At 45.0% G+C, this 27,846-nt stretch overlaps 1 protein-coding gene across 5 annotated transcripts in view; it reads left to right on the forward strand.

Annotated features, from left to right (window-relative positions):
• LOC120995475 (NADPH--cytochrome P450 reductase) overlaps window positions 1-27,846 on the forward strand; it is an 89,160-nt gene that overhangs the window by 13,286 nt on the left and 48,028 nt on the right. Inside the window, exon 1 of one of the 5 annotated variants that reach the window (XM_040424715.1) lies at window positions 2,751-2,860. The exons of 1 other annotated variant lie outside the window; for it this stretch is intronic. Coding sequence is in view for 1 of the 4 variants with exons in the window: in XM_040424711.1 (XP_040280645.1) it covers window positions 20,855-20,894 (40 nt within the window). In the remaining 3 variants the exon portion in view is untranslated. Of the gene's footprint in view, window positions 1-2,750; window positions 2,861-2,926; window positions 3,150-3,342; window positions 3,365-20,799; window positions 20,895-27,846 lie in introns of those variants that run through there. 3 more of the 5 variants (XM_040424712.1, XM_040424713.1, XM_040424711.1) reach the window with 3 other exon arrangements.

Below are 27,846 nucleotides of genomic sequence, written 5' to 3' on the forward strand. Positions count from 1 at the left end.
ACGGTCGTGTGAATGCACCCTTAAGGATATAGACTTCTGCAGTAAAATCCAAAAGGCTTTATTTCATATCACATTGAAAACAGGTACATGGTCTCCCGTCTACGCGTTTCGAAACAAACTGTTTCTTTTTCACGGCTAAGTGTACTTAGAAACGCGTAGACGGGAGACCATGTACCCGTTTTCAATGTGATATGAAATAAAGCCTTTTGGATTTTACTGCTGAAGTCTATATCCTTGAATATTGTTTGCCATGGCTGACGGTTTCTTCAGCGTGAGGAGCAATGAGTATACCTTATGTGGAAAGAATGTGGTGAGCATACTTGCCTGATCCCCTCTGCTGCGTTCCAGCTCCATTGCTCCCCCTCGTGCATCGCTGGTGCCTTCATGTCACGTGACCATCTACGTCACGTCACCGCTGCAACCAATGACTGCCTGCAGCGGTAATGTGTCACATCACTGTGGGTGACACGTGACTGCCATGTTGGTGGGCGGGGGTCTGAAAAAAGCACAGTGTAGGTGGAAAACCCATTTATAGGGTTTTTTCAGACCTCCACCACTGATCTGATATTGATAATCTATCCTGAGGAAAGGTTATGTATGCTTCACTGAAATCCCTCTGTATGCTTTATTGCTAAATCTACATGACATATACTACTGAATATGAATGAAGAGCAAACATGAACTCTGCCCATAGAAGGTATGTGTCATTACAGTCATGTGAGACTTTGCATGGCAGGTTAAGGTGTGTATCTCCTTTCCTACAGAGTTCAAGCTCAAGGATGATTTCAAGGCTATTTCATCACCAATCTACTGATTGTGCACCACAGTATACTTTTTTTCTGTTAAAGGGGTTGTTTGACTTAAAGGGAACCTGTCACCGGGATTTTGTGTATAGAGCTGAGGACACGGGTTGCTAGATGGCCGCTAGCACATCCGCAATACCCAGTCCCCATAGCTCTGTGTGCTTTTATTGTGTAAAAAAAAACGATTTGATACATATGCAAATTAACCTGAGATGAGTCCTGTCCCTGAGATGAGTCCAGCGTGAAGTAGCCCAGCACCGCCCCGCATCCTCCGAATCTTCTCCTTGCTCCCCGATGTCAGAAAGCTAGAGCACCGTAATCTCACGATGCGCAAGCTAGCGCATGCACAGTTCCTTCCTTGAGGGTGATGCTAGCACAGGGAAGGAACACGATGACGACACTGCGCATGCGCTAGCTCGCATCTAGGGTTGATAACCAGCTGTGACGTATTCAGTCTGCATACCGTGACTGGTGGCTCTCACCACAGTTCCGATACTGGAAGCCGAATTTCTGCCAACCGTGAACTCTTCCTAGTGAGAAAAGATGAGGTGGAGGATAGTTTGAAGGTGGTTCCCCCATGTTTTGTCAGTAATTTGTAGTCTTGATATAGAAGGGAAATTGAGGAGGTTTGTGATTGTGGATTCTTTTATAAATACTGTAGGTCTAAGGCCCCTTGCAGACGAGCGAGTATTCCGTGCGGGTGCAATGTCCCGCACTGAATCCGGACCATTTATTTCACTGTGTCTGTGTACATGAGTGTTATTTTTCACGCATCACTTGTGTGTTGCGTGAAAATCGCAGCATGCTCTATATTGTGCGTTTTTCACGCAACGCAGGCCCCATAGAAGTGAATGGGGCTGCGTGAAAATCGCAAGCATCCGCTAGCAAGTGCGGATGTGATTTTCACGGATGGCTGCTAAGAGATGGTGTTTGTAAACATTCAGTTATTTATCACGTGTGTGAAAAACGCATCATTGCGCATTGCACCCGCGCGATAAAAACTGATCGCAAATAAAACGAATTGAACTTGCTTGTGAAATCGCGCAGTTTTCACTGAACGCATCCGGACACGCTCGTCTGCAAGGGGCCTTATAGTGCTGAGAGTTCCTGCGTGTCTACTACACTATACTCAGAGGTGTAGCTATAGGGGAAGCAGCTGCTTTGGGGGCCAAACTCACAAGGGGCCCACCCAGGAGGAGGACTATAAGATTTTATTGTCAGGGCCCCTCAACAGTATTATACAATGACATTATATACAGTGACCCTATAGGAAATGGATGGCCTCGTCTGAGAGTAACTTAGGAGTGGAGGGGTTGCACGGGAGGAGGGGGTTGCAAAGAATTTGCTCGGGTTGGGGGCCCCGCTAACAAATTTGCTGTGGGGCCCAGTCATTTCTAGTTACGGCGCTAAATGTAATACACTGAGTACAGTACGGTAGCCCTACCGTCGGGCAGAAACACATGGCACAGCAAGTCCTTATGATGCTGTGAGCTCAGGTCAGAGAATGTTTCCTGGACTGAACACGCTCATGTGAAATTATCTTTCGGATACGAATCGACATCCCGGCACGCCCGCCGATAAGCCGTGGGGCTGATACCAAGCACGGTACACTGTGTGCCGCCATGCCTGGTTACCGTAGGGCGGTTTCCATTCAAGCTGCTGTAAGGAGCCAGGACACAGTGTACGGGCATGTGCTGGTGTTTATTCACTGGGCATGGGGACAAGAACTGGTGACATAGCAGGAGAGTGTCAATGGGAAAATCATTCTGCTTGTGTCCCTATGGCAATATGAGAAGGCTAGGTAGCCAGACACATGGTGAGGCTGAGGCAATCAGTGCCATCACCATCATGGGGGCACACTCCCGGTTGCACGGTATTGCAGGTCTTCTCCTCTCAGTCTATACAAAACCCTCACCCCTGCCCAACTTCTCCCAGCATGACGTCACTCCCAAGCACCGCCCCCATTCCGCCAGCCCCTCCACACCTATAGGCTCTCGGCGCCGTACGTCTGGCCACAGAAGTGGGCTGCCTTAGGACCGTACCACAGCTTCTGACGGGTGGGTACCATTTCGTCCGTCCTTCCTGTCTCTAGCAGGAGGTCAGTTTGTTTGACCAGTCATGGACTTCTGTTAATATAAAGTCTGCTTTTCTAATTAAGTTTTCCTTCCAATGCGATACGAAGCTTAATATTTTGCATTAAGCTAATCCCGGACACCCCCATACGCCTCTTCCCTTACGTACTTGGCAGTGGCCCGGAGTCACCTGACGTGCCTGTGGTGTCAAGCCGGGGAGCTCCGGTCCTTGTTCCCTTTCTACCAAACGGCGCCGCTGAGAGGACCGGTACCGGTAAGTTCCACTGCGATATTTTACTGTGTAACTTGAGGTACCGGTGCTCGTTGTCATGGAGACACGACCTCACGTGTCCTTGCAGGGTCCTAGCACCGACTCCTCTGAGATTTTACAGACTGCTGTCAGGTGGTGAGCGGACGTGTGACAAGTCCCGTGGGTGCAGCTAGAAGCTATTATAACAAGCCACTGTGGACTGGAGCAGGGATTGTCAGGTGAAGTCTCCCTATATGTATGCATACACCCACATCATCCACTGTCGTGGGCGAGCTAGGCACATGCCTAGGGGCTGCTTTGATTTACACTATTATTTTCCAGTTTCATTAAACTTATCAGCATTCCTGCTTATTCCTCAGGTACTGTAGTAATGCTAGAAGCATAGCAGAAGTATGTGAGGGGGTACTTGGCGGCCTCGTTGCTGTATAGACCTACCTGGAAGCCAGCGCGCTACAGGCAGTCTCCGGTACAGCTCATTGCTTGCCTACGTGCTGTCCTATTCCATGACACAGCCCTAAGAATCCATGCGCAGTCGATCTGTACCAGTGTGACATGTCGCCTAAGGGCATCACCAGTCAGTGTCACCTGTTGCACTTAGCCTGCACCTATGCAAACAGTAGGATAAGGCACCAGGTGTGGGAAAGGGGAGGCCCGTTCCTGGCTGTGACCTCAGCTTGTCACCCAGGCGGTTTCTCCACCTCATGCCTTCACGATGGGACCATGTCTTCTGGGATGACGAAGGCAGAGAACTGGGGACGACTGGACTGTTCAGGGACCGGAGCTCCAGTTTCTATAGATACAATGGGGGTTATGTGTGAACGGGCACAACAGGACACAAGCCGCGTAAGACCGCTTTCACACAGTCACCAAATGGTCAGCGATTGTGAGCTGAAACCAGGTGAGGGTCAGACACACAGGGCTGGTGCAGGTCTTTCCATTAGACCTAGGATCCACTCCTGGTTTTGGCTCGCATTCACTAATCAAGATACGTATGAAAATGGCCTAAAACAGGGATGCCCCCCAGCCTGTGGCCCTCCAGATGTTGCAAAACGACAACTCCCAGCATGCCTGGATAGCCTACAGCTATTAGGGCATACTGGGAGTTGTAGTTTTGCCACAGGTTGAGCACCCCTGGCCTAAAACCATATTGTGTTTTTTATTTGGGTGGGCATGATGGTGATTACATGACCATTGCTGTATACCTCACCCAGGCACAATATTACATGAAAAACGCTGGGGCCATACACTGTGAATCTTCTTAAAGGGGAAGTTCAGGAATATAAGAAATGACGCTAGCAACAAGAAATATTGTCAAATGGGGAAAAAAAAACACCTCACTTATTAAAACCCCTGCCTCTCCGGTGGTCTCTCCGGCCTGCAGCAGTGATGTGCAGTCCATCCATATGACCACTGCAGCCAATCGCTGGTCTCAGTGGTTTCATGCCGTACTTGCTAGCGGCACTGTTTAGACAGGTCATAAGGATATGCAGCACATCACCTATGCAAGACAGGAGACTAAACGAGGACTTTGAGGACCACCAAAGTGGGTGGTGGATTTATCAGGTGAGTACTGGTTTATCTAAGGCAACTTTCACATTTGCGTTTTCAATTCCGCTATTGAGATCTGTCATAGGATCTCAATAATGGAAGAAAACGCTTCAGTTGTGTCCCCATTCATTGTCAAAGGGGACAAAACTGAATGAAACGGAGTGCACCAGAATGCATTCCATTCCGTTTGGTTGCGTCCCCATCGCGGACAGAAAAACGCTCCGCAATGTGGTGCAGAGCAAGCGGTAACTAGCAGTAATATCACGTGGGACGCCACGATTGGTATACCACTATCCACCAACAGTGAGTACATGAACTTTGTTAATGATGGATATTTTATCAAAGGAAGAATGCCCGTAATCTGAATGTGAATAGTGGGCACAAAGAGCTGTGAAGCTCCTCACTAAGCTCCCACCAAGGAATAGCAGTATATATGTGTGGCGTACACATTACATACAAGCATATAGTACCTTTGGCACAGATTTCTGAAGCCCCATTTTCTTCTCCTCAGTGACGTACCGGCTCCCTGGCAGGCAAGCAAAGCTTCCTCTTCCGCTGCTCAGGGAGCCCGGTGACGTCACTGGCAGCATAAGTAATTTATGCAGAGTGGATGGAGAGGCGGTAACTAGGCTGGCCGACATCGCGCCCCGCCAGTCCGGTGATGTCACCAGGCAAGGAGCTTTAGAATGAATGGAGGTGAATATTGATGAGGGGGCGGAGTTACAGCGGAGGAGAGAGTCAGCTGTAACCACCTGATGCCGCGCTCCCCCAGCTTTGGGACTTAGTTCAGATTTTTTTGCCAGATGAAAGGTCCTCTTTAATACAAATCCCGGAGGCGGGTGCTGGCGGGGAGCTGCAATTGGCAGCAGTTAACCCCTCAGGTGCCGCATGTATTAAATGTTAATTATATTATCATTGGTGGCGCACTGCGCCCTTCCACCTCCTACCCAATATAAAAATCATTGGTGGTGCAGTGCACCCCCCCCCCCCCCAACCCCCCGCAGTATTAAAATCATTAGTGGCTGTGGCCACTGGGTCCCCTCCCCCTCATTGGTAGCAGTGGCAGCTTCTGATCGGAGCCCCAGCTGTGTAATGCTGGGGCTCCGATCGGCTACCATGGCAGCCAGGACGCTACTGAAGCCCTGGCTGCCATGGTAAGCTCCATGCTGCTGTGAGCACAAAGCACAGAACAGCAGGGACAGTGTGAGCTCTTATTCACCCTGATAGAGATCTATTAGGGTGAATAGGACAAGGGATGAAAAAAATCCCAGGTTCTAGCCCTGGTTCTATTGTGGATGTGCTAGCAACCCGTGTCCTCAGCTCTATACACAAAATCCCGGTGACAGGTTCCCTTTTAAAATATAAAAAAAATGTCCTATGCGGTGAACGCTGGTACAGAAAAAAAAAAAAAACAGACCTATTCGCCATTTTTTTTTTCTTTGGTCATCTTGTCCCCCCAAAAAATAGTATCGGACTGTTCTATTATGGGCTGGACATTCCATAAAATGCGGAATGCACGCTTGAAAAAAAATTTGGGTGTTTTATTTTTTTCGCATGGTATCGAGTATTGCAATACTTTTTTATGGTATCGAAACCGAATCAAAATTTTGGTATCGAAACAACCCTAGATAGGATCAGACATTATCTGGCCTGAATAAGTTGAGCTGACACCTACCTAATGTGTATAGACAGACTTGGTCTGGCCGTATCTGAGGTCTAGAGCCTTTAGGCCTAGTTCACACTTCAGTGTTTGCTCTGTGGTTTCCATGAGTGATTGTGAGCCAAAACCAGAAATATTTTATGTGGGAAGTACATTAAAGTACCCTGAAATATTATCAACATTAGGGTTATTCACTTTAGAAAAAAGACGACTGAGGGGAGATCTAATTACCATGTATAAATATATTAGGGGTCAGTACAGAGATCTATCCCATCAGCTATTTATCCCCAGAACTGTGACGAGGAGACATCCTCTGCGTCTGGAGGAAAGAAGGTTTGTACACAAACATAGAAGAGGATTCTTTAAGGTAAGAGCAGTGAGACTATGGAACTCTCTGCCTGAGGAGGTGGTGATGGTGAGTACAATAAAGGAATTCAAGAGGGGCCTGGATGTATTTCTGGAGCATAATAATATTACAGGCTATAGCTACTAGAGAGGGGACGTTGATCCAGGGAGTATTCTGATTGTCTGATTTGAGTCGGGAAGGAATTTTTTATTCCCCTAAAGTGGGGAAAATTGGCTTCTACCTCATGTTTTTATATATTCCTCTGGATTAACTTGCAGAATAACAGGCTGAACTGGATGGACGGATGTCTTTTTTCAGCCTTATAAACTATGTACGACTTGCCGGTTAGGTGTGTTTTTACTTTTGTGGAGTTGTTCATGACAATTTTTGTGTGTACCCTGATAATAGACTGGTGACAGAGTTCATGAGCAGTTGAGTAAGAGATTATATGTCATGAACAGACCTGACCTGTGCCACAACAACCTGTTCTGTTAGAACATTTATTGGGTGCAAGTCAAAAGTTTTATTACCTTAGTGCTTTCGCTCTACTATTATATTTGAGGCATATGACTATTGGCACGTGTGCCCGGCTTTCAAGTTTTGGGAATGCCTTTCCAAAAACTGCTCACCTATTCACGGTATAATATCAAAAATACCAATACACTAGGTGGTCGGGATAACCATATAATCTTTATTAATGCGATAAATTCAGTATGGGCAAGAGGCCATCACAATAAAAACACCATAATCCCAATTAAAACATGCTCGGTAGAAGTGGTGGTTAAAGTGCAAAGAGACAGGTTACAAAACATAGCAAGTATATAAAGCCCAAACCGTCCAAACATCCAATAGATTACAGTGGTTATCACGAAAGTACACAACTTTATAATGGAATGAAAAGATATATAAAAATTCCATAGTGATGATGTCACACTGAATACCAACCTGTCACCTGGCAGAACACAAAACCTGACCACCATCTCAGCGCCCAAACGCAAATTTGGTGGTCCGCTTTCTCAAGGGGTGATGACATGGACATCTTCCTACAAACTGCTTCGGATTTTTAACCCCTTAAGGACACAGCCTTTTTACACCTTAGGACCAGGCCATTTTTTGAAAATCTGACCAGAGTCCCTTTAAGTGCTGATAACTTTAAAACGCTTTGACTTATCCAGGCCGTTCTGAGATTGTTTTTTCGTCACATATTGTACTTCATGACACTGGTAAAATGAAGTCAAAAAAATTATTTTTTTTGCACCAAAAAATACCTAATTTAACAAAAAATTTGGAAAAATTTGCAAATTTCAAAGTTTCAGTTTCTCTACTTCTGTAATACATAGTAATACCCCCAAAAATTGTGATGACTTTACATTCCCCATATGTCTACTTCATGTTAGAATTGATTTGGGAATGATATTTTATTTTTTGGGGATGTTATAAGGCTTAGAAGTTTAGAAGCAAATCTTGAAATTTTTCAGAAATTTACAAAAACTCAATTTTTAGGGACCTGTTCAGGTCTCAAGTCACTTTGCGAGGCTTACATTATAGAAACCACCCAAAAATGACCCCATCTAAGAAACTACACCCCTCAAGGTATTCAAAACTGATTTTGCATACGTTGTTAACCCTTTAGGTGTTGCACAAGAGTTATTGGCAAATGGGGAGGAAATTTGAGAATTTCATTTTTTTTGTCTAATTTTTCATTTTAACCCATTTTTTCCACTAACAAATCAAGGGTTAACAGCCAAACAAGACTGTATCTTTATTGCCCTGACTCTGCCGTTTACAGAAACACCCAATATGTGGCCGTAAACTACTGTACGGCCACACAGCGGGGCGTAGAGTGAAAGGTGCGCCGTATGGTTTTTGGAGGGCTGATTTTTATGGACTGGTTTATTTACACCATGTCCCATTTGAAGCCCCCTGATGCACCCCTAGAGGAGAAACTCCCTAAAAGTGACCCCATCTAAGAAACTACACCCCTCAAGCTATTCAAAACTGATTTTACATACATCGTTAACCCTTTAGGTGTTGCACAGGAGTTATTGGCAAATGGCGATGAAATTTGAGAATTTCATTTTTTTGCCTAATTTTCCATTTTAACCCATTTTTTCCACTAACAAAGCAAGGGTTAACAGCCAAACAAGACTGTATCTTTATTGCCCTGACTCTGCTGTTTACAGAAACACCCCATATGTGGCCGTAAACTACTGTACGGGCACACAGCGGGGCGTAGAGTGAAAGGTGCGCCGTTTGGTTTTTGGAGGGCTGATTTTGCTGGACTGTTTTTTTGGCACCATGTCCCATTTGAAGCCCCCCTGATGCACCCCTGGAGTAGAAACTCCATAAAAGTGACCCCATCTAAGAAACTACACCCCTCAAGGTATTCAAAACTGATTTTACAAACTTTGTTAACCCTTTAGGTGTTGCACAAGATTTAATGGAAAATAGAGATACAATTTCAAAATTTCACTTTTTTGGCAGATTTTCCATTTTAATATTTTTTTTCCAGTTACAAAGCAAGGGTTAACAGCCAAACAAAACTCATTATTTATGGCCCTGATTCTGTAGTTTACAGAAACACCCCATATGTGGTCGTAAACTGCTGTACGGGCACACGGCAGGGCGCAGAAGGAAAGGAACGCCATACGGTTTTTGGAAGGCAGATTTTGCTGGACAGTTTTTTTTTACACCATGTCCCATTTGAAGCCCCCCTGATGCACCCCTAGAGTAGAAACTCCAAAAAAGTGACCCCATTTTAGAAACTACGGGATAGGGTGGCAGTTTTGTTGGTACTAGTTTAGGGTACATATGATTTTTGGTTGCTCTATATTACACTTTTTGTGCGGCAAGGTAACAAGAAATAGATTTTTTGGCACGTTTTTATTTTTTGTCATTGACAACATTCATCTGACAGGTTAGATCATGTGGTAATTTTATAGAGCAGGTTGTCACGGACGTGGCGATACCTAATATGTATACTATTTTTTTTATTTATGTAAGTTTTACACAATGATTTCATTTTTAAAACAAAAAAAATGTTTTAGTGTCTCCATAGTCTAAGAGCCATAGTTTTTTCAGTTTTTGGGCGATTATCTTAAGTAGGGTCTCATTTTTTGCGGGATGAAATGACGGTTTGATTGTCATCTATTTTGGGGTGCATATGACTTTTTGATTGCTTGCTATTACACTTTTTGTGACGTAAGATGACAAAAAATGGCTTTTTTTACACCGTTTTTATTTTAATTTTTTTACGGTGGTCATCTGAGGGGTTAGATCATGTGATATTTTTATAGAGCCGGTCGATACGGACGCGGCGATACCTAATATGTATACTTTTTTTTTTATTTATGTAAGTTTTACACAATGATTTCATTTTTGAAACAAAAAAAATCATGTTTTAGTGTTTCCATAGTCTAAGAGCCATAGTTTTTTCAGTTTTTGGGCGATTATCTTGGGTAGGGTATGATTTTTGCGGGATGAGATGACGGTTTGATTGGTACTATTTTGGCGTACATGCGACTTTTTTGATCACTTTTATTACCTTTTTTGGGAAGTAAGGTGGGCAAAATTTCAATTTCATCATAGTTTTTTATTTTTTATTTTTATGGCGTTCACTGTTCGGGTAAAGTAACATAACCGTTTTATAGATCAGGTCGTTACGGATGCGGCGATACCAAACATGTGTAGGGAATTTTATTTTTTTCATTTTTAATCAGTGATAAATGTGTTTTTTGACCCAGACCCACTTGGTTCTTGAAGATCCAGTGGGTCTGATGTCTGTATAATACAGTACAGTACAATATATATTGTTCTGTACTGTATTTTACTTATACTGAACAGATCTATGCTTTCAGCACAGATCTGTTCAGCACCATGGACAGCAGGACGCCTGAGAGGCGTCCTGTTGCCATGGGAACCTTCCCCGTCTGCTCAGAACTGCGCAGACGGGGAAGGGTAAGCACAGGGCTGAGGGGGGCTCTCTGGGGGCTCTCTCCCTCTCCCATCGGGGGGCTGCAAAGGCACAGCAGCCCCCCGATGGGAGAGGGAGGGAGCTCCCTGCGCTGTTAACCTTTTCCATACAGCGGTCCGTACGGACCGCTGTATGGAAAGGGTTAACGGCTGACATCGCATCGCAGATGTCAGCCGTTTATACCAGGGTGCCAGCAATGTGCTGGCACCCTGGTATACCCACTAGAAACCAACGATTATACAAGGGGAGGCGGGCGGGGGATCGCGATCCCGCCTGCCGCACCGCCCGCCTCCCGCACCGCCCGCACTGCCCGCAACCCTCCCCCTGCACCTCCCACCGGGCTAAAATCACTCGGGGGGTGCAGGGGGAGGGATACAGATCTATTTTAGGAATACTAAAGTTTCTGATCCCCGCGGTCAGGGACCGCAGGGATCAGAAACTGCAGAAATCGCAGCAAACCGCAGGTCTGAATTGACCTGCGGTTTGCCGCGATCGCCGACATGGGGGGGTCACGGGACCCCCCCGCGCATTTAGCCTAGGTGCCTGCTCGATGATTTGAGCAGGCACTGGGTTCCGATCACTGCCAGCCGGGCGGCAGTGATCGGAACAACACATGACGTACCGGTACGTCATGTGTCCTTAAGTACCAGGACATCATGACGTACCGGTACGTCATGTGTCCTTAAGAGGTTAAGGAACGCTCTTATTGTTCACCCCTGTAAAGAAACATGTACAGTATGAGGGGTGGGGACTGATCTCTTACATCTATTGCCAACGTGACATTTTGACTCCCTAGACGGCATTCGGCCACAGTGTACTTAGAAATAATGTAATGTATGGAATGTATGATATCATGTTATCTCGACTGACATCAACCTTTCCTCCCAGGCCCACTGAGTTGAATGTACCATGTAATCCTGTTAGTTTGGTCTTTGGTATTTACTGAGCTGCTTAAGGCTACTTTCACACTAGCGTTTAAGTTTTCCGGTATTGAGATCCGTCGTAGGGGCTCAATACCGGAAAAAAACGCTTCCGTTTTGTCCCCATGCATTGTCAATCGGGACAAAACTGAACAGAACGGAATGCTCCAAAATACATTCCGTTCTCATACTAGAGAGCAAACCGCAGCATGGGATCCGTCCTGGGATGCAGAGCAAGACAGATCCATCATAATCCACAGTGCAAGTCAATGGGGACGGATCAGTTTTCTCTGACACAATAGAAAACGGATCCGCCCCCCACTGACTTTCAATGGAGTTCATGACGGATCCGTCTTGGCTATGTTAAAGATAATACAACCGGATCCATTCATAACGGATGCAGATGGTTGTATTATCAGTAACGGAAGCATTTTTGCTGAACCCTGATGGATACAGCAAAAACGCTAGTGTGAAAGTAGCCTAAAGTGTGCAGAAAACGATCATCTCCTCTGTGGTTTAGGATGGCGTAATGTTGACCTGCCTAAGAGAACGTTACTTTTAGGCTACTTTCACACCTGCGTTTAGGTGCGGATCCGTCTGGTATCTGCACAGACGGATCCACACCTATAATGCAAACGCTTGTATCCGTTCAGAACGGATCAGTTTGCATTACCATGAAAAAAAAAAAACTGATCCGTTTTGACTTACATTGAAAGTCAATGGGAGGCGGATCCGTTTTCAATTGCACCATATTGTGTCAGTAAAAACGGATCCGTCCCCATTGACTTACATTGTAATTCAGGACGGATCCGTTTGGCTCAGTTTCGTCAGACGGACATCAAAACGCTGCAAGCAGCGTTTTGGTGTCCGCCTCCAGAGCGGAATGGAGGCTGAACGAAGGCAAACTGATGCATTCTGAACGGATCCTTATCCATTCAGAATGCATTGGGGCTGAACTGATCCGTTTTCGTCCGCTTGTGAGAGCCTTGAAACGGATCTCACAGGCGGACCCAGAAACGCCAGTGTGAAAGTAGCCTAAGGCCCCTTTCACACGGGCGAGTATTCCGCACGGATGCGATGCGTGAGTTGAACGCATTGCACCCGCACTGAATCCCGACCCATTCATTTCTATGGGGCTGTTCACATGAGCAGTGATTTTCACGCATCACTTGTGCGTTGCGTGAAAATCGCAGCATGTTCTATATTCAGCGTTTTTCAATCAACGCAGGCCCCATAGAAGTGAATGGGGTTGCGTGAAAATCGCAAGCAGGTGCGATTTTCACGCACGGTTGCTAGGAGACTATCGGGATGGAGACCCGATCATTATTATTTTCCCTTATAACATGGTTATAAGGGAAAATAATAGCATTCTGAATACAGAATGCAAAGTAAAATAGCGCTGGAGGGGTTAAAAATAAATAAAAAAATTAACTCCCCTTAATTCACTTGCTCGCGCAGCCCGGCTTCTCTTCTGTCTTCATCTTAGCTGTGTGCAGGAACAGGACCTGTGGTGACATCACTCCGGTCATCACATGGTCTATCACATGATGACCGGAGTGACGTCACCATATGTCCTTTTCCTGTACATAGCAAAGAAGAGATGCCGGCTGCGCGAGCAAGTGGATTAAGGTGAGTTAAATTATTATTATTTTTTTAACCCCTCCAGCCCTATTGTACTATGCATTCTGTATTAAGAATGCTATTATTTTCCCTTATAACCATGTTATAAGGGAAAATAATACAATCTACAGAACACCGGTCCCAAGTCCGAACTTCTGTGAAGAAGTTCGGGTTTGGGTACCAAACATGCGCAATTTTTCTCACGCGAGTGCAAAAGGCATTACAATGTTTTGCACTCGCGCAAAAAAATTGCGCATGTTCCCGCAACGCCCGTGTGAAACCAGCCTATCAGGTAGACTTCTTTGTTTGTTTTAGGCCTCTTTCACACGGCCGTTTTTTTTTCCCGTTTTGCGGGCCGTTTTTTGCGGTCCGTATACGGTCCGTATATGGAACCATTCATTTCAATGGTTCCGCAAAAAAAACGGAATGTGTTCCGTATGCATTCCGTTTCCGTATTTCCGTTTTTCCGTTCAAAGATAGAACATGTCCTATATTTGGCCGCAAATCACGTTCCGTTGCTCCATTAAAGTCTATGGGTCCGCAAAAAAACGGAATGCATACGGAAATGCATCCGTATGTCTTCCGTATCCGTTCCGTTTTTTGCGGAACCATCTATTGAAAATGTTATTCCCAGCCCAATTTTTTTCTATGAAATTACTGTACACTGTATATGCCATACGGAAAAACGGACGGGAAAAACCAAACGGAAACACAACGGAAACAAAAAACGGAACAATGGATCCGTTTAAAACGGACCGCAAAACACTGAAAAAGACATACTGTCGTGTGAAAGAGGCCTTATCCACACCCCCTCTTTACATTCACAATCCAACATTAAATCAAGCAATTGTTTAGCCCCTGAATAGGGATTAGGCTACTTTCACACTTGCGTTGTTCTTTTCCGGCATAGAGTTCCGTCACAGGGGCTCTATACCGGAAAAGAACTGATCAGGCATATCCCCATGCATTCTGAATGGAGAGTAATCCGTTCAGTTTGCATCAGGATGTCTTCAGTTCAGTCGTTTTGACTGATCAGGCAAAAGAGAAAACCGTAGCATGCTACGGTTTTATCTCCGGCTAAAAAAACTGAAGACTTGCCTGAACGCCGGATCAGGCATTTTTTCCCATAGGAATGTATTAGTGCCGGATCCGGCATTCAGAATACCGGAATGCCGGATCCGTCATTCCGGTATGCGCATGCGCAGACTGAAAAAAAGGTGAAAAAATAAATGCCGGATCCGTTTTTGCCGGATGACACCGGAAAGACGGATCCGGCATTTCAATGCATTTTTTCGACTGATCAGGCATTTTTAAGACTGATCAGGATCCTGATCAGTCTTACTAATGCCATCAGTTAGCATACATTTTGCCTGATCCGGCAGGCAGTTCCGGCGACGGAACTGCCTGCCGGATCTCTCTGCCGCAAGTGTGAAAGTAGCCTTAGAAGAGCTTTGTAAGTCTGATTCATCTTATCTGGTGGAGTGCCTGATCCCATGTGTTTGGATGAAAGTCTATCTCCATCTCTAAGATTCACTTTGGTGCCCCTCGCCCAATAGATATGAAACCCTGTATACTAAAGTTCTTACGTGGCTTTACATTTGAGCAGCCTAATTATTAGACTTGAAGAACACCAAGCTAATGATAGATACAGTGGATATACAAACTCTACACACCCCTGTTAAAATGTCAGGTTTCTGTGCTGTAACAAATATGAGACAAAGATAAATCATTTCAGAACTTTTTCCACCTTTAATGTGACCTATAAACTGTACCACTCAATTGAAAAACAAACTGAAATCTTTTAGGTAGAGGGAAGAAAGAATATAAAAATAAAATATGGTTGCATAAGTGTGCACACCCTTAAACTAATACTTTGTTGAATCACCTTTTGATTTTATTACAGCACTTAGTCTTTTTGGGTATGAGTCTATCAGCATGGCACATTTTGACTTGGCAAGTTTTGCCCACTCTTCTTTGCAAAAACACTCCAAATCTGTCCGATTGCGAGGGCATCTCCTGTGCACAGCCCTCTTCAGATCACCCCACAGATTTTCAATCGGATTCAGGTCTGGGCTCTGGCTGGGCCATTCCAAAACTTGAATCTTCTTCTGGTGAAGCCTTTCCTTTGTTGATTTGGATGTATGCTTTGGGTTGTTGTCATGCTGAAAGATGAAGTTCCTCTTCATGTTCAGCTTTCTAGCAGAAGCCTGAAGGTTTTGTGCCAATATTGACTGGTATTTGGAACTGTTCATAATTCCCTCTCGCTTAACTAAGGCCCCAGTTCCAGCTGAAGAAAAACAGCCCCTTGGCGTGATGCTGCCACCACCATAATTCACTGTGGGTATGGTGTTCTTTTGGTGATGTGCAGTGTTGTTTTTGCACCAAACATATCTATTGGAATTATGGCCAAAAAGTTCTACCTTGGTTTCATCAGACCATAACACCTTTTCCCACATGCTTTTGGGAGACTTCAGATGTGTTTTTGCAAAATGTAGCCTGGCTTGGATGTCTTTCTTCGTAAGAAAAGGCTTTCATCTTGACACTCTACCCCATAGCCCAGACATATGAAGAATACAGGAGATTGTTGTCACATGTACCACACAGCCAGTACTTGCCAGATATTCCAGCAGCTCCTTTAATGTTGCTGTAGGCCTCTTGGTAGCCTCCCAGACCAGTTTTCTTCTCGTCTTTTCATCAATTTTGGAGGGACATCCAGTTCTTGGTAATGTCACTGTTGTGCCATATTTTCTCCACTTGATGATGACTGTCTTCACTGTGTTCCATGGTATATCTAATGCCTTGGAAATTCTTTTGTACCCTTCTCCTGACTGATACCTTTTAACAATGAGATCTCTCTGATGCTTTGGAAGCTCTCTGTGGACCATGGCTTTTGCTGTGGGATGCGACTAGGGTTGTTGCGGGTATCGAAATTTCGATACCCAATCGATACTTTTGTCCCGGTATCGATACGATACCGGGATTTCCGTTTTTTCGATACTGGGCTGCGCTTCTGCGCAGTCTAGTATCTCTGAACATGAGCGCGCTGCTATCGGCGCGCTCATGTTCTCTCTCAGCAGCACGGGGAGAAGGAAGCTGTCCTCCCTCCCCCTGTGCTGCTGCCGCTGCCACCAATGAGAAGAGAGGGGCGGAGGAGGGGCGGCAATGAGAAGAGAGGGGCGGAGGAGGGGCGGCAATGAGAAGAGAGGGGGTGGAGGAGGGGCGGCAATGAGAAGAGAGGGGCGGAGGAGGGGCGGGCGCACTGCGCCCCCAATGATAGGATTACTATCGGAGCGATGGGAGGAGACATCAGCTTCACTAGTGGGCGTTCCTTTTCCCTGCGCTGCGATTGGACAGCGCTACAGCCAGGGAGAAGGAACGCCCACTAGTGAAGCTGATGTCTCCTCCCATCGCTCCGATAGTAATCAGCAGCATGTGGAGCAGGAGAGGAGACAGTAATGGGGCACTGCGGGCGAACGGAGCGGCGCCCAGGACTAAATGGTGAGTGCTGAGACATCGCTGGGCGCCGCTCTGTGTGGCCTAATAGTGAAAGTCTGGACTCATATACAGTAGTCAGTCTTTAACACATACAGGAGGCGGGTGCCGGCAGCAGAATCGCATTGCCGGCACCCTGCCCCTGACAGGGAGCTGCGATCAGCGGCAGTTAACTGCCGCTGATCTGCTAGTACCCGCCTCCTGTATAAAGGGGTAAAATCATTGGTGGTGCAGTGTGCCCCCCCCCTCAATCCCCCCATCCCATTAAAATCATTGGTGGCACAGTGCGCCGGCCCCTCTCAACCCTCCAGTATTAAAATCATTGGTGGCAGTGGCCACAGGGACCTCTCCACTCCCCCTCATTGGTGGTGCAGTGGCAGCTTCTGATCGGAGCCCCAGCTGTGTAAGCCTGGGGCTCCGATCGGTTACCATGGCAGCCAGGACGCTACAGAAGCCCTGGTTGCCATGGTAACATCCCTGATGCTGTGTGCACAAAGCACAGAGCAGCAGGGACAGTGTGGAGTCCTATTCACCCTGATAGAGATCTATCAGGGTGAATAGGAAAAGGGATGAAAGATCCCAGGTTCTAGCCCCTAAGGGGGGAAATAGTTATTAAATAAAAAGTGAAAAAAAAAAAAAACACTAAAATATGAAGTATAAATCACCCCCCTTTTCCCAATTTCACATATAAAATATATAAATAAACATATTACATCGCCACGTCAGAAAAGTCCAAACTATTAAAATATAAAAAAAAAATCTAGGTGGTGAATGCCGGAACAGAAAAAATAAAATAAAAACTGCGCGATTCGCCATTTTTAAAAATGAGGAATGCACGTGGCTTTTTTTGTTTATTTTTTTCGCGTGGTATCGAATGGTATCGAGTATCGCAATACTTTTTCATGGTATCGAAACCGAATCAAAAATTTGGTATCGCAACAACTCTAGATGCGACTAAGAAAATTTCAGGAAAGACCAACTAGAGCAGCTGAACTTTATTTGGGGTTAGTCAGAGGCACTTTAAATGATGGCGGGTGTATGCTGACTCCTATTTAACATGATTTTGAATGTGATTGCTTAATTCTGAACACAGCTACATCCCCAGTTATAAGAGGGTGTGCACACTTATGCAACCACATTATTTTAGTTTTTATTAGTTTTTTTTCCCTCCACCTAAAAGATTTCAGTTTGTTTTTCAATTGAGTGGTACAGTTTATAGGTCACATGAAAGGTGGAAAAAGTTCTGAAATGATTTATTTTTGTCTCATTTTTTATTTTATTTTTTACATCACAGAAACCTGACATTTTAACAGGGGTGTGTAGACTTTTTATATCCACTGTATGTCTGTCCCTCAGGAGCATTTTTTAAGCCTCACTTATGGATACGTTCATACCAATTACTGTAGTTACACAGAGATGAGTAAAACTTGTCAAATTGTCAGTCTGGAAGAGGTTACGAAGACATCTGATGTTTTAGGAACACTACTAAGAGCCATCATCTCCAGGTTGAGCAGACCTGGAACAGTCAAGGCGGGAACCTGTGTAAGACTCTCTACTATCATCATATTTTTTTTTCAATCCATTGCATATTTAATGTCCTTGGCCAAAGTAATGAATTTCACAGTCACTACTAAGTAGATGGCCTTCTGTGTGAGCATTAAGCTGGCAGTCGTAACATCATAGTGGTAGTTTGGTGGTGGGGGTCGCTGGCCATACACAAGATTGGCTGACCATGTAATGTGTATGGGGGCCTCCTGACTCTCTGTGGTCTGGCCCGCAATGCACGAGCACAGTCCGTGGGGCAGCCGCAGCGGATCGGGGACCCATTCATTCATCTTTTTGCGGAACGGAAGTATGGGACGAAACCCCACGGAAGCACTCCGTAGTGCTTCCGTAGAGTTCCGTTCCATGCTTTCTGTTCCGCACCATTCCGCACCCCCCGGATTTGCGGGCCCATTGAAGTGAATGGGTCCGCATTCCATGATGCGGAATGCCCACGGAACGGCACCCGTGTAGATCCGCAATACGGCAACGGGGCGCACATGCCCGTGTGAAAGAGGCCTCAGTTATTGGAGAGATGAGGATTTCAGCTACCCCACCCTTTTGTGTTCAGGGAGATAAGCCACTGCCAGAGGAATCTGACACCGGTCAGGACACATGCACACTCTGAGCTGAGCATGCATGTGTGTTGGGGGTGGGAAGAGAGGGTTAGACCAGCAGCTATCTTATGTGTATCGCCAGCTTCAGGCCCTGTGCAGTTTGCCATTACTGATAAAACTGTAAATTCTGTCCTATGGTAGAAACTGTCTTTTGTATGCAGACTAAAACTTGGCTTGTATAGCAAGGCAGTGATCCAGGCCACAAAGCAAATGTTCATTGGAATGTGAGGAGCAACCACGTAAACGTTGCGCACTGACCTAATCAAAGTCCTGACATGAACCCAGTAGATAAGATGTAGAAGGACCTGAAATGCGCAGTCCAGGGGTGTAGCTTTGCTGGTAACCTGGACCTGTTCTGCTCTGGGTGCGGGATGCTGGGAGGGCACTGAAGTGACCCTAGCTATGGCTCCGGAGCGGTCCATCCACAAAAACCGCCTATGTCTGCAGTTCTATAGAATTCCTCCGCAGCACATGCTGCTAAAGGTGGTGAAACCGATTATTCACTGTACAGGGCTAGGTACATTCAAATAAATGAAAAAAAGTTCCCGTATCTGGATATCTCCATATTTTAGTGATTCATGGGGCCTGGACACAGTTTATTTAAGGCCAAGTGATATTGTGACATACAGCAGAGATCTTATTCTGTGCCAGATTGCTGTTGTGTAATCATGCATTCAGCTTCTCTCTAATCTGCCCTATGCTCAGTGTAGGGATGAGGTGCAGAGATTATCTCTGCAGTAACCCTGCATAGACATATAGACAGACATAGAATTTCTCTTAAATGGGCTGAATCGTCACTATGGTACCTTTATAAAAATCTTAGCAGGTTAGGTTCCTGAAATCTCCAGCATTGCTGATCTCCATACTTCTCCTCTGCTGTCGCCGCACACCGCAGTCGCGTTCAAACACAGATACTAGGATAGTCTTCATGGGAAGTCATTTTGGGGAATGTGCACACGTTGCACATTGCTACTGTAAAATGCATATGAATTGGATTTAAGAAAATGCCCACATGCAGCAGACAAAATCTGCACAGATTTAAAGGGGTTGTCCAGTGGGATAACTTTTTGTAAAAAAAAAAAAAAATCAGAGCCAGTTGTTTACTGTGGTCACCTGCTTATATGGGAGTTCTCAAACTAACCAAGCAAGCTATTTTCTGAACTTGCTTGGTAGTGAATGGTTGTGCCATGGGGCTCCTTATCAAACATATATGGATGTCCACTACTGCTGCCTTCAGTTTTATCTTTGTATCTAGACAGGGTTTAGTAGCTGACTGGTCAGTTATGGGGCCTCACATAGTCTACATCATGGTAGCTTACATCTTTAGACTCATTTATGTGCTCCTACTCTACCCTGGATGTCCATTCCATAAAAGATAGACCATGTCTTGTTGTTGGCTGCAAAAAGCAGAGCACGTACCCACTGAGGTCAATGGGTCCGCACAAAGAAAGGATGCAACACGGACGTCATCCGTATTTTTGTGGGCTGCAAAATGCATACGGTCGCACGCATGATGCCCTGAATTAAGGCCATTGACTTCAAAGTGAAAGTTACTAAATGTCCAGAAAGAAATGTACCCACTGATGTCTTCTACTCTGCCTTTTAGAAGCCTTGTCCTTGGCACCTAGACAAGTAATATTGCCAAGTCCTCTCCATAATACCTCTGCTGCATAGAACAGATTGTTAGGCTGTGTGCTCTTCTAGACCAAAGGTAACCGAAGATGACCTGCCAAGTAAGCATCATGACAGTGTACTTAGGAAATCAGTTTCATGGGTGTGTGAGGTTGGCAAGTAGCACATGTACTGTATTTTTAGTGTATGGTAATCCTTGGTCACTCCTTTTTGGAGGTTGGGTTTGTGTATAAATCTTGGGAGGGAGAAAAAGTAGAAGTGAAATTGCGCATCCCTCAGACCGTGGAGCAGGAGACTTGGTGTCTGCTATCAGCCTTGACTTTTTGGATTCTAGATATATTTGCCATAAATCGACAGAATGGACTTGGAGGTCACTGAACATCTTATGAGGCATAGAGGTAATGCTTGGTGCCCTAATGTAGGAGTTTGGACCTTTTTGGTTTAAAGCCTGGAATGGACTATACATGCAGTTTAAGGCCTCATTCGAACATCAGTGAACATCTGAGTTCTCCATGCACACGTATGCATTCATTTTAATGTGTGTATTCAAGCATCTGTGGTTTTAGCATAGAAGCATGCCCTATTTGTCTTTTTACGGATCCATCATGCCCATTGTAGTCTAGGGGTCTGTGAAAAACAAGGATTCCATTTGTGTTTCACGGACCATTAAAGTAGAACTCCCACAAAAAAATGTTTTATTCTCTGACCTGTTAGAAAGGTACCTGATGTAATCTGTAGTGAAGGTACTCTTCTTACCAGTGACTGTATTTGTGAGTTATCTCCTCCCTTCTAATTTTTAGCTTTCATGTGACCAACTATCTGCTCTTCAACTGACACAGGAGAGGAAATCAGTATTATTTTTTTTTACGCACTTCTATAACGGCATTATTCCGCACCTTCTTCTCTATTTGTTCCTATGAGACGGACATTGAGCCTTCCATAGAAATACATAGAGAAACTGACTTCCTCTCCACACATAAGATGCTGTGTTATTTGGAAAGTCAGTGCTGATCACATGACAGCTGAGGAGCAGAAGGGAGGGGATAACTCACAAATACAGTCGCGTACCTTCACTACAATTTACATCATGTACCTTTCTAACAGGTCAGAGAATAACTTTTTTTTTTTTTTTTGCGAGAGTACTTCTTTAAAAGGAGACATTCTGAAAATTAACTCTAAGCTGTACAGTGTTCGTGGAACACAGAGGACACATGCAGAGCAAAAACTGGTCACGGACCAAACACTGAGAGGGAGATTTATCAAAACTGGCGTAAAGTAGAACTGGCTTAGTTGCCCCTAGCAACCAATCAGATCCCACCTTTCATTTTTCTGCGCTCCTGTGGAAAATGAAAGTTGGAATCTGATGGTTTGCTATGGGCAACTAAGCCAGTTTTCCTTTTAAACCAGTTTTGACTAATGTTTTCCTTTGATAGTCTCGGGTGTGTGCCTGAATACTGGAGGACAGTATTGATACATTTTCCGGTGTGTGCCTGAATACTGGAGGACAGTATTGATACATTTTCCGGTGTGTGCCTGAATACTGGAGGACAGAATTGATACATTTTCTGGTGTGTACCTGGATTCCATATTGGAAAATTCTACTTAAAAGGGTTGTCTGGGTTCAGAGCTGAACCCAGACATATCTCCATCTTAACCACTCTGGTTTTACAGGCTAGGGCAGTGCTAAAGCTCACCCATTAGTGCCGGTGATGTCACGGGGCTCACTGCTAGGTGGAAGCCTCTGCCTAGCAGTCGCTATGGAGAGCCTGGTACATCACCGGATCGCCAAAGAATGCCTTTGCCCTGACGCCCCCTCCTCATGTTGATTGACAGGGCCAGCGAACGCGCTCATCCTCTGACTGGCCCTGTCTGCAATTCAAATCCCGCGCCTGTCTTGATTCGGCGCAGGCGCTCTGAGAGAAGGAGGCTCGCCTCCTCAGCACTCCCTCAGTGCGCCTGTGCCGATGACGTCACCGAAAGAGAAGACGTCATTGGCGCAGGCGCACTGAGGGAGTGCTGAGGAGGCGAGCCTCCTTCTCTCAGAGCGCCTGCGCCGAATCAAGACAGTCGCGGGATTTGAATTGCAGACAGGGCCAGTCAGAGGACGAGCGCGTTCGCTGGCCCTGTCAATCAACATGAGGAGGGGGCGTCATTATGAAAGGAGGATGCGGCTGCTACCAGCAAGTAGCCGCCCTACTTGCTGGTAGAGAGGTAATTTACATATTAAAAAAATCCGTTTTTTTTATTAAACTACTGAACGAAAATGAGTAAGAGCATTATAGATTGATATATCACAGTATAAGGAATTTAAGTAGCCCAAAAAAAATAATATGACTTTAGTGGGGTGACAGAAGCCCTTTAACCACAAAATGTGGAGAACCATTGCCATATGCCTATGTTCACACTGCGCTAAATGTGTAAGTTTGAAATTGCTGTGCTATTTTTGAAAATCCCGTAGCCGTAAATGGAATTGTTCACACAGCAGATTTCCACCAAAAAAGGTGAAGTTGTATAATTTCTTAAAGGGCATTTGTCAGCAGATTTGTACCTATGAAACTGGCTGACCTGTTGCCAGCTGAAGACATCTGTGTTGGTCTAATGTTCATATGTGCCCGCATTGCTGAGAAAAATAATGTTTTAATATATGCAAATGAGCCTCTAGGTCAGGCATGGCCAACCTGCGGCTCTCCAGCTGTTGTAAAACTACAACTCCCGCCATGCCCTACTGATGGCTGTAGGCAGTCTGAGCATGCTGGGTGTTGTAGTTTTGCAACAGCTGGAGAGCCTCAGGTTGGCCACCCCTGCTCTAGGTGCAACGGGGGGTTTGCGGTAACACCTAGAGCCTCTGCTCTCTCTGCATCTGTTGTGCCCTCTGCACTTGGATTGACAGGGCCAGGCAGTGTAAACATCATCATGTCTGGCACAATCGCTCGTGTGAAAGAGCCCTAATACTTTTTCTCTTTTATGATCTGCACCTGATTTTGGGAATACACCTGTGTAGCAGCACCCTCAGGCTAGGTTCACATGTGACTCGATAGCCATGGATTTGACTGTGGACTTGATGCCAATCCTCAGCGCGTACAGTACCAGTGAAGTGGATGACATTTTCAGAGGTCTTATCCACACGTTGTATACAAAACCTGCAGCGTAAATTGACCTGGAGTGTGGATTTGAAATCTGCAGCATGTCAACTTATACTGCGGTTCTCCTCCGTGGACTTCATCCTTTGCAATAGAGAGCGTGAGGTCCGCTAGCTTTTCTGTGGCAAAACGGCATGTAATACATACAGGGTTTTATTTTTGCAGTTTTTTCTGCGTGAATGCAGCAGCAGAAACTGCAGTGCATTTTCCTCAGTATTTTCCGTCACATGTAGACTTGGCTTTAGGTTACCTACACACATTGCAGAAGAACCACAGATACTGTATTATATGAGATGTCAGGTCTTATGTGCACATCATGGGGGTCATTTATCAAACTGGTGCAAAGTAGAACTGACTTAGTTGCCCACAGCACCCAATCAGATTCCACCTTTCGTTTTGGACAGCTCCTTTAGAAAAGGTGGAATCTGATTGGTTGTTATGGGCAACTAAGTCAGTTCTACTTTACATCTGTTTAATAAATTACCCCCTCTGTATTTTATACACATGGAAATTGACCTGCGGATTTTAACATCCACAGCATGTCAATTGTTTCTGCGATTTTGCACCTTTTATGTAGAGCGTAGTTTCCCCATCGACTTCAATGGAGTTTTTTAAAATAGAAAGAAAAATCTGCAATAAATACACAGCCTAATCTATGGTTTTTATTGCATTTCTGATGCTGTTTTAATACAAATCCGCACTGCATGCAGGTAGTATAAAAGGGGGTTTTCCTATAAGGATACGTGAGAAGTGTGTGGTCGCTGATCTCTATTTCGGACAGTCCCATAGGTATTGAATGGAGCATCAGGATGCATTCTTGACCCCCCCCCCCCCCCCCCCCCCGACCTCCACTCCGTTCAAATGCTCGCCGAACATTGGGTTTGGAGCCCCCCCCCCTGCAGTTGAACCCCCCGATCATACATTTACCATCAAGTGACCAATCTTTGTCCTGGGATAACCCCTTTGGTTCTGTACTTTTTGGATTTTCAGAGATTTTTCTTTTTTGCACAGTCAGACACGATCAGTGTAAATGCTGGTGATTTTACGCTTTTGCTGAGTAACGGTTGCAGTCAGAAATCACATCCTTCTCTAACGGTTGTCTCACCAGCAAGAAAATCGTGCTGGGTCTGTGGTCATGTGGATCCCTTCCCTATTTTTCTACAAGATGCAGCATGATTCAGTACTTCTGCAGTGTCCTTTGAGGGCGGCATGGTGAATTTCATTTTCACGTAATACAGTGTCAGTACATTAGGTAGGTCACAGCGATGACCACCAGTGAATGGGAGCTGTCAAGCTGGCAATTTTCAGGGTTTTCTTGGCAGGCCATGGCTTTTGTGTGGGAGCTGTGAACAAACCGTTTGTTTTCCCGTATTTATCACTGACCCAAATTTGACGATTTTTGTAAGTTGTAGCAACAAAGATTGCATTGTTAGATCTGGTATGATATTGGTGGGGGTCACTACTGTGGGCCCAGACTGAGAAACATGGAAGATCCCAGCATCCATATAGTAAAATGAAGTATTTATTTTATCCAGTAAAGAACATCCCTTACAGGTACACTGGGCCTGCACGCGTTTCAGGTGCACTACTCGCCCTTCCTCATGGTTCTAAATATGAATGAAAACCTTACAACTTCATATAAGCATGGGCTTCAAGTAAGTCATCTTGTGGTGGGGTCACATATCAAATCACACACATGATGACTGTCGAGGAAGTTCTAGAGAAAACTAGCCCTATAAAGACTCCACACAAACAAGCAGTATAATGTGAACACGTGTATAAAAATTATTAAAACTAAAATTATATATATCAATGAAAAAAGCTAAAATGTTAAGTTAATTGATGGATGTAATTTTGGTGACAAGATGAATTCATTGGCTTGCTTGCATAATAGTAATTATGGGGTTATTTATAACCATGAGGAAGGGCGAGTAGGGCACCTGAAACGCGTAGGTTAGGCTACTTTCACACTGGCGTTTTGGCTTTCCCTTTGTGAGATCCGTTCAGGGCTCTCGCAAGCGGCCCAAAACGGATCAGTTTTGCCCTAATGCATTCTGAATGGAAAAGGATCCGCTCAGAACGCATCAGTTTGCCTCCGTTCCGTCTGCATTCCGCTCTGGTGTCAGTCTGATGAAACTGAGCCAAACTGATCCGTCCTGGCAGACAATGCAAGTCAATCGGGACGGATCAGTTTTCTATGACACAATCTGGCACAATAGAAAACGGATCCGTCCCCTATTGACTTTCAATGGTGTTCAAGACGGATCCGTCTTGGCCATGTTAAATATAAATGGATCCGTTCTGAACAGATGCAGACGGTTGTATTATCTGAACGGATCCGTCTGTGCAGATCCATGATGGATCCGCACCAAACGCAAGTGTGAAAGTAGCCTTATTCACAGTGTACCTGTAATGGATGAAATAAAGACTTAATGTTACTGTATGGATGCTGGGATCTTGAACGTTTCTCTGGCAGCAGTCACTAGATTGTGGATCTCTTGTGGTGTGTGTCTTTACTTTCCATTGCCTAAGGCTACATGCACACGACCGTATGTGTTTTGCGGTCCGCAAATTGCGGATCCGCAAAAAAAACTGATGACGTTCCGTATTGCATCAAATTTTTTTTGCGGATCAGTTTTTTTTTTTTTTGGAGGATCCATTGTAATAATGCTTATCCTTGTCCGCAAACTAGGAAAAAAATAGGACATGCACTATTTTTTTTTGCGGGGCAACGGAACGGACATACTGATGTGGACAGCATACGGTTTTTGTGGACCCCTTGAAATGGATGGGTCCGCATCCTATCCGCAAAAAAACCGGAACGGAAACCAACAACGTTGGTGTGCTTGTAGCCTTGTGCAGTAGTTCTGTTTTATCCGATCTGCCCTCTTTTTGGCTTGTTGCATGTGCTTCATGTCCTGTATCGGCTCGTTAATGCTTTTCTGAGAAGGTCCATGCCTATGAAGTGCTATAATACAGGTTGTAAAGTACGGATGATTCAGATGGCCCGTACTCCGCTGACTGTGATTATTTTCTCTAGAACTGTACCCTGACCTTCGCACTTTGCTTCAATCGTGATCTACCTTGAACTTGAGCACAATTTGCTTGCTCTGTACGTTTCAGGATCATTTCTCAATCTGCCACTGAATAGTCAGTGTGTGACTATTTATGCTCTATTAATCTAGAGTTATGTTTGTGCTTTGTTTGTTTTTCTAATTTGTTCTTTGATCTACTGTCAGTATTTTTATATTTTATGTGATGGGCATTCCCCCCCCCCCAACCTTTAGTATGTTGTTATTGTAAAGAGTTGGGGGCTGGGTTAAAACAGTGCAAGTGTGTACATAGCTGTATATTACATGCATGGCCACCTTGCTTCTGACCTTTGACATGTCACGACTAAAGTCCCCTTGGTTGGATTTTAAACTGGCCCTTGGTTCTGACTAACTTACCTGCCTTTCCTTATAAATGTTTTGTATCTTTTTCTGTGCTTTTTGATAAATGTATGTGGCACCTTCAGGTGTGAATGCTCTTCTATTCTGGGAGTAGCATTTTTGTGCACTTCTGCCCCACCTATCCCACAGGTGACCTTGATTAGGTGGTACATAAAGGTGTGCGCAGGCTCCTCCTTGCTGGATGCACAGAGGTAACTAGGAGCAGCACACTATATGTGCAGGGCCTGCGCTCCTGAATGTAGATGTCTAACGGCATAGGTAGGCTTAGAGTAGGACTTGCCTGACTGAGACCACCTTGGTGCTGGTAGGTGGGCACAGATGTGTTTTGATCAAAATATATTGGATGAGAGTCTCAGAGTAAGGGCTTGGTCCATATATAATGTTTGCATCTATTGTGTTAGTGCATTATTTTCTGTGATATAATATTTTTTTTTTTCTTGGCTCCCTGCAATGTTCTGTTTTGCTGGGCTAAACTGGTTATCTCACAAAGAATATTGTTTACAGCTAAATTCAGCACAATTAAAAAAAATGCTTCAATCCCCAGATATTCCAGGAATAATGTTAGAATAGCCACATCTGCTGTTACAGTAATGTTATATCACTCTCTTATCACTTGCTCAGCATCTCTTCTGATGAGTAGAGAAGCAGATGACTCTCCACCCCAGGGATTCCTCCACAGAGAGAGAGAGAGCGAAGACGGAGCATGTGACCACCACAGCACTCTTACTATGGTGGACGTAAACAGGCTGTTCATTAGA

This window comes from Bufo bufo, chromosome 3 (assembly GCF_905171765.1).
Source record: "Bufo bufo chromosome 3, aBufBuf1.1, whole genome shotgun sequence".
Taxonomy (NCBI): Eukaryota; Metazoa; Chordata; class Amphibia; order Anura; family Bufonidae; genus Bufo; species Bufo bufo.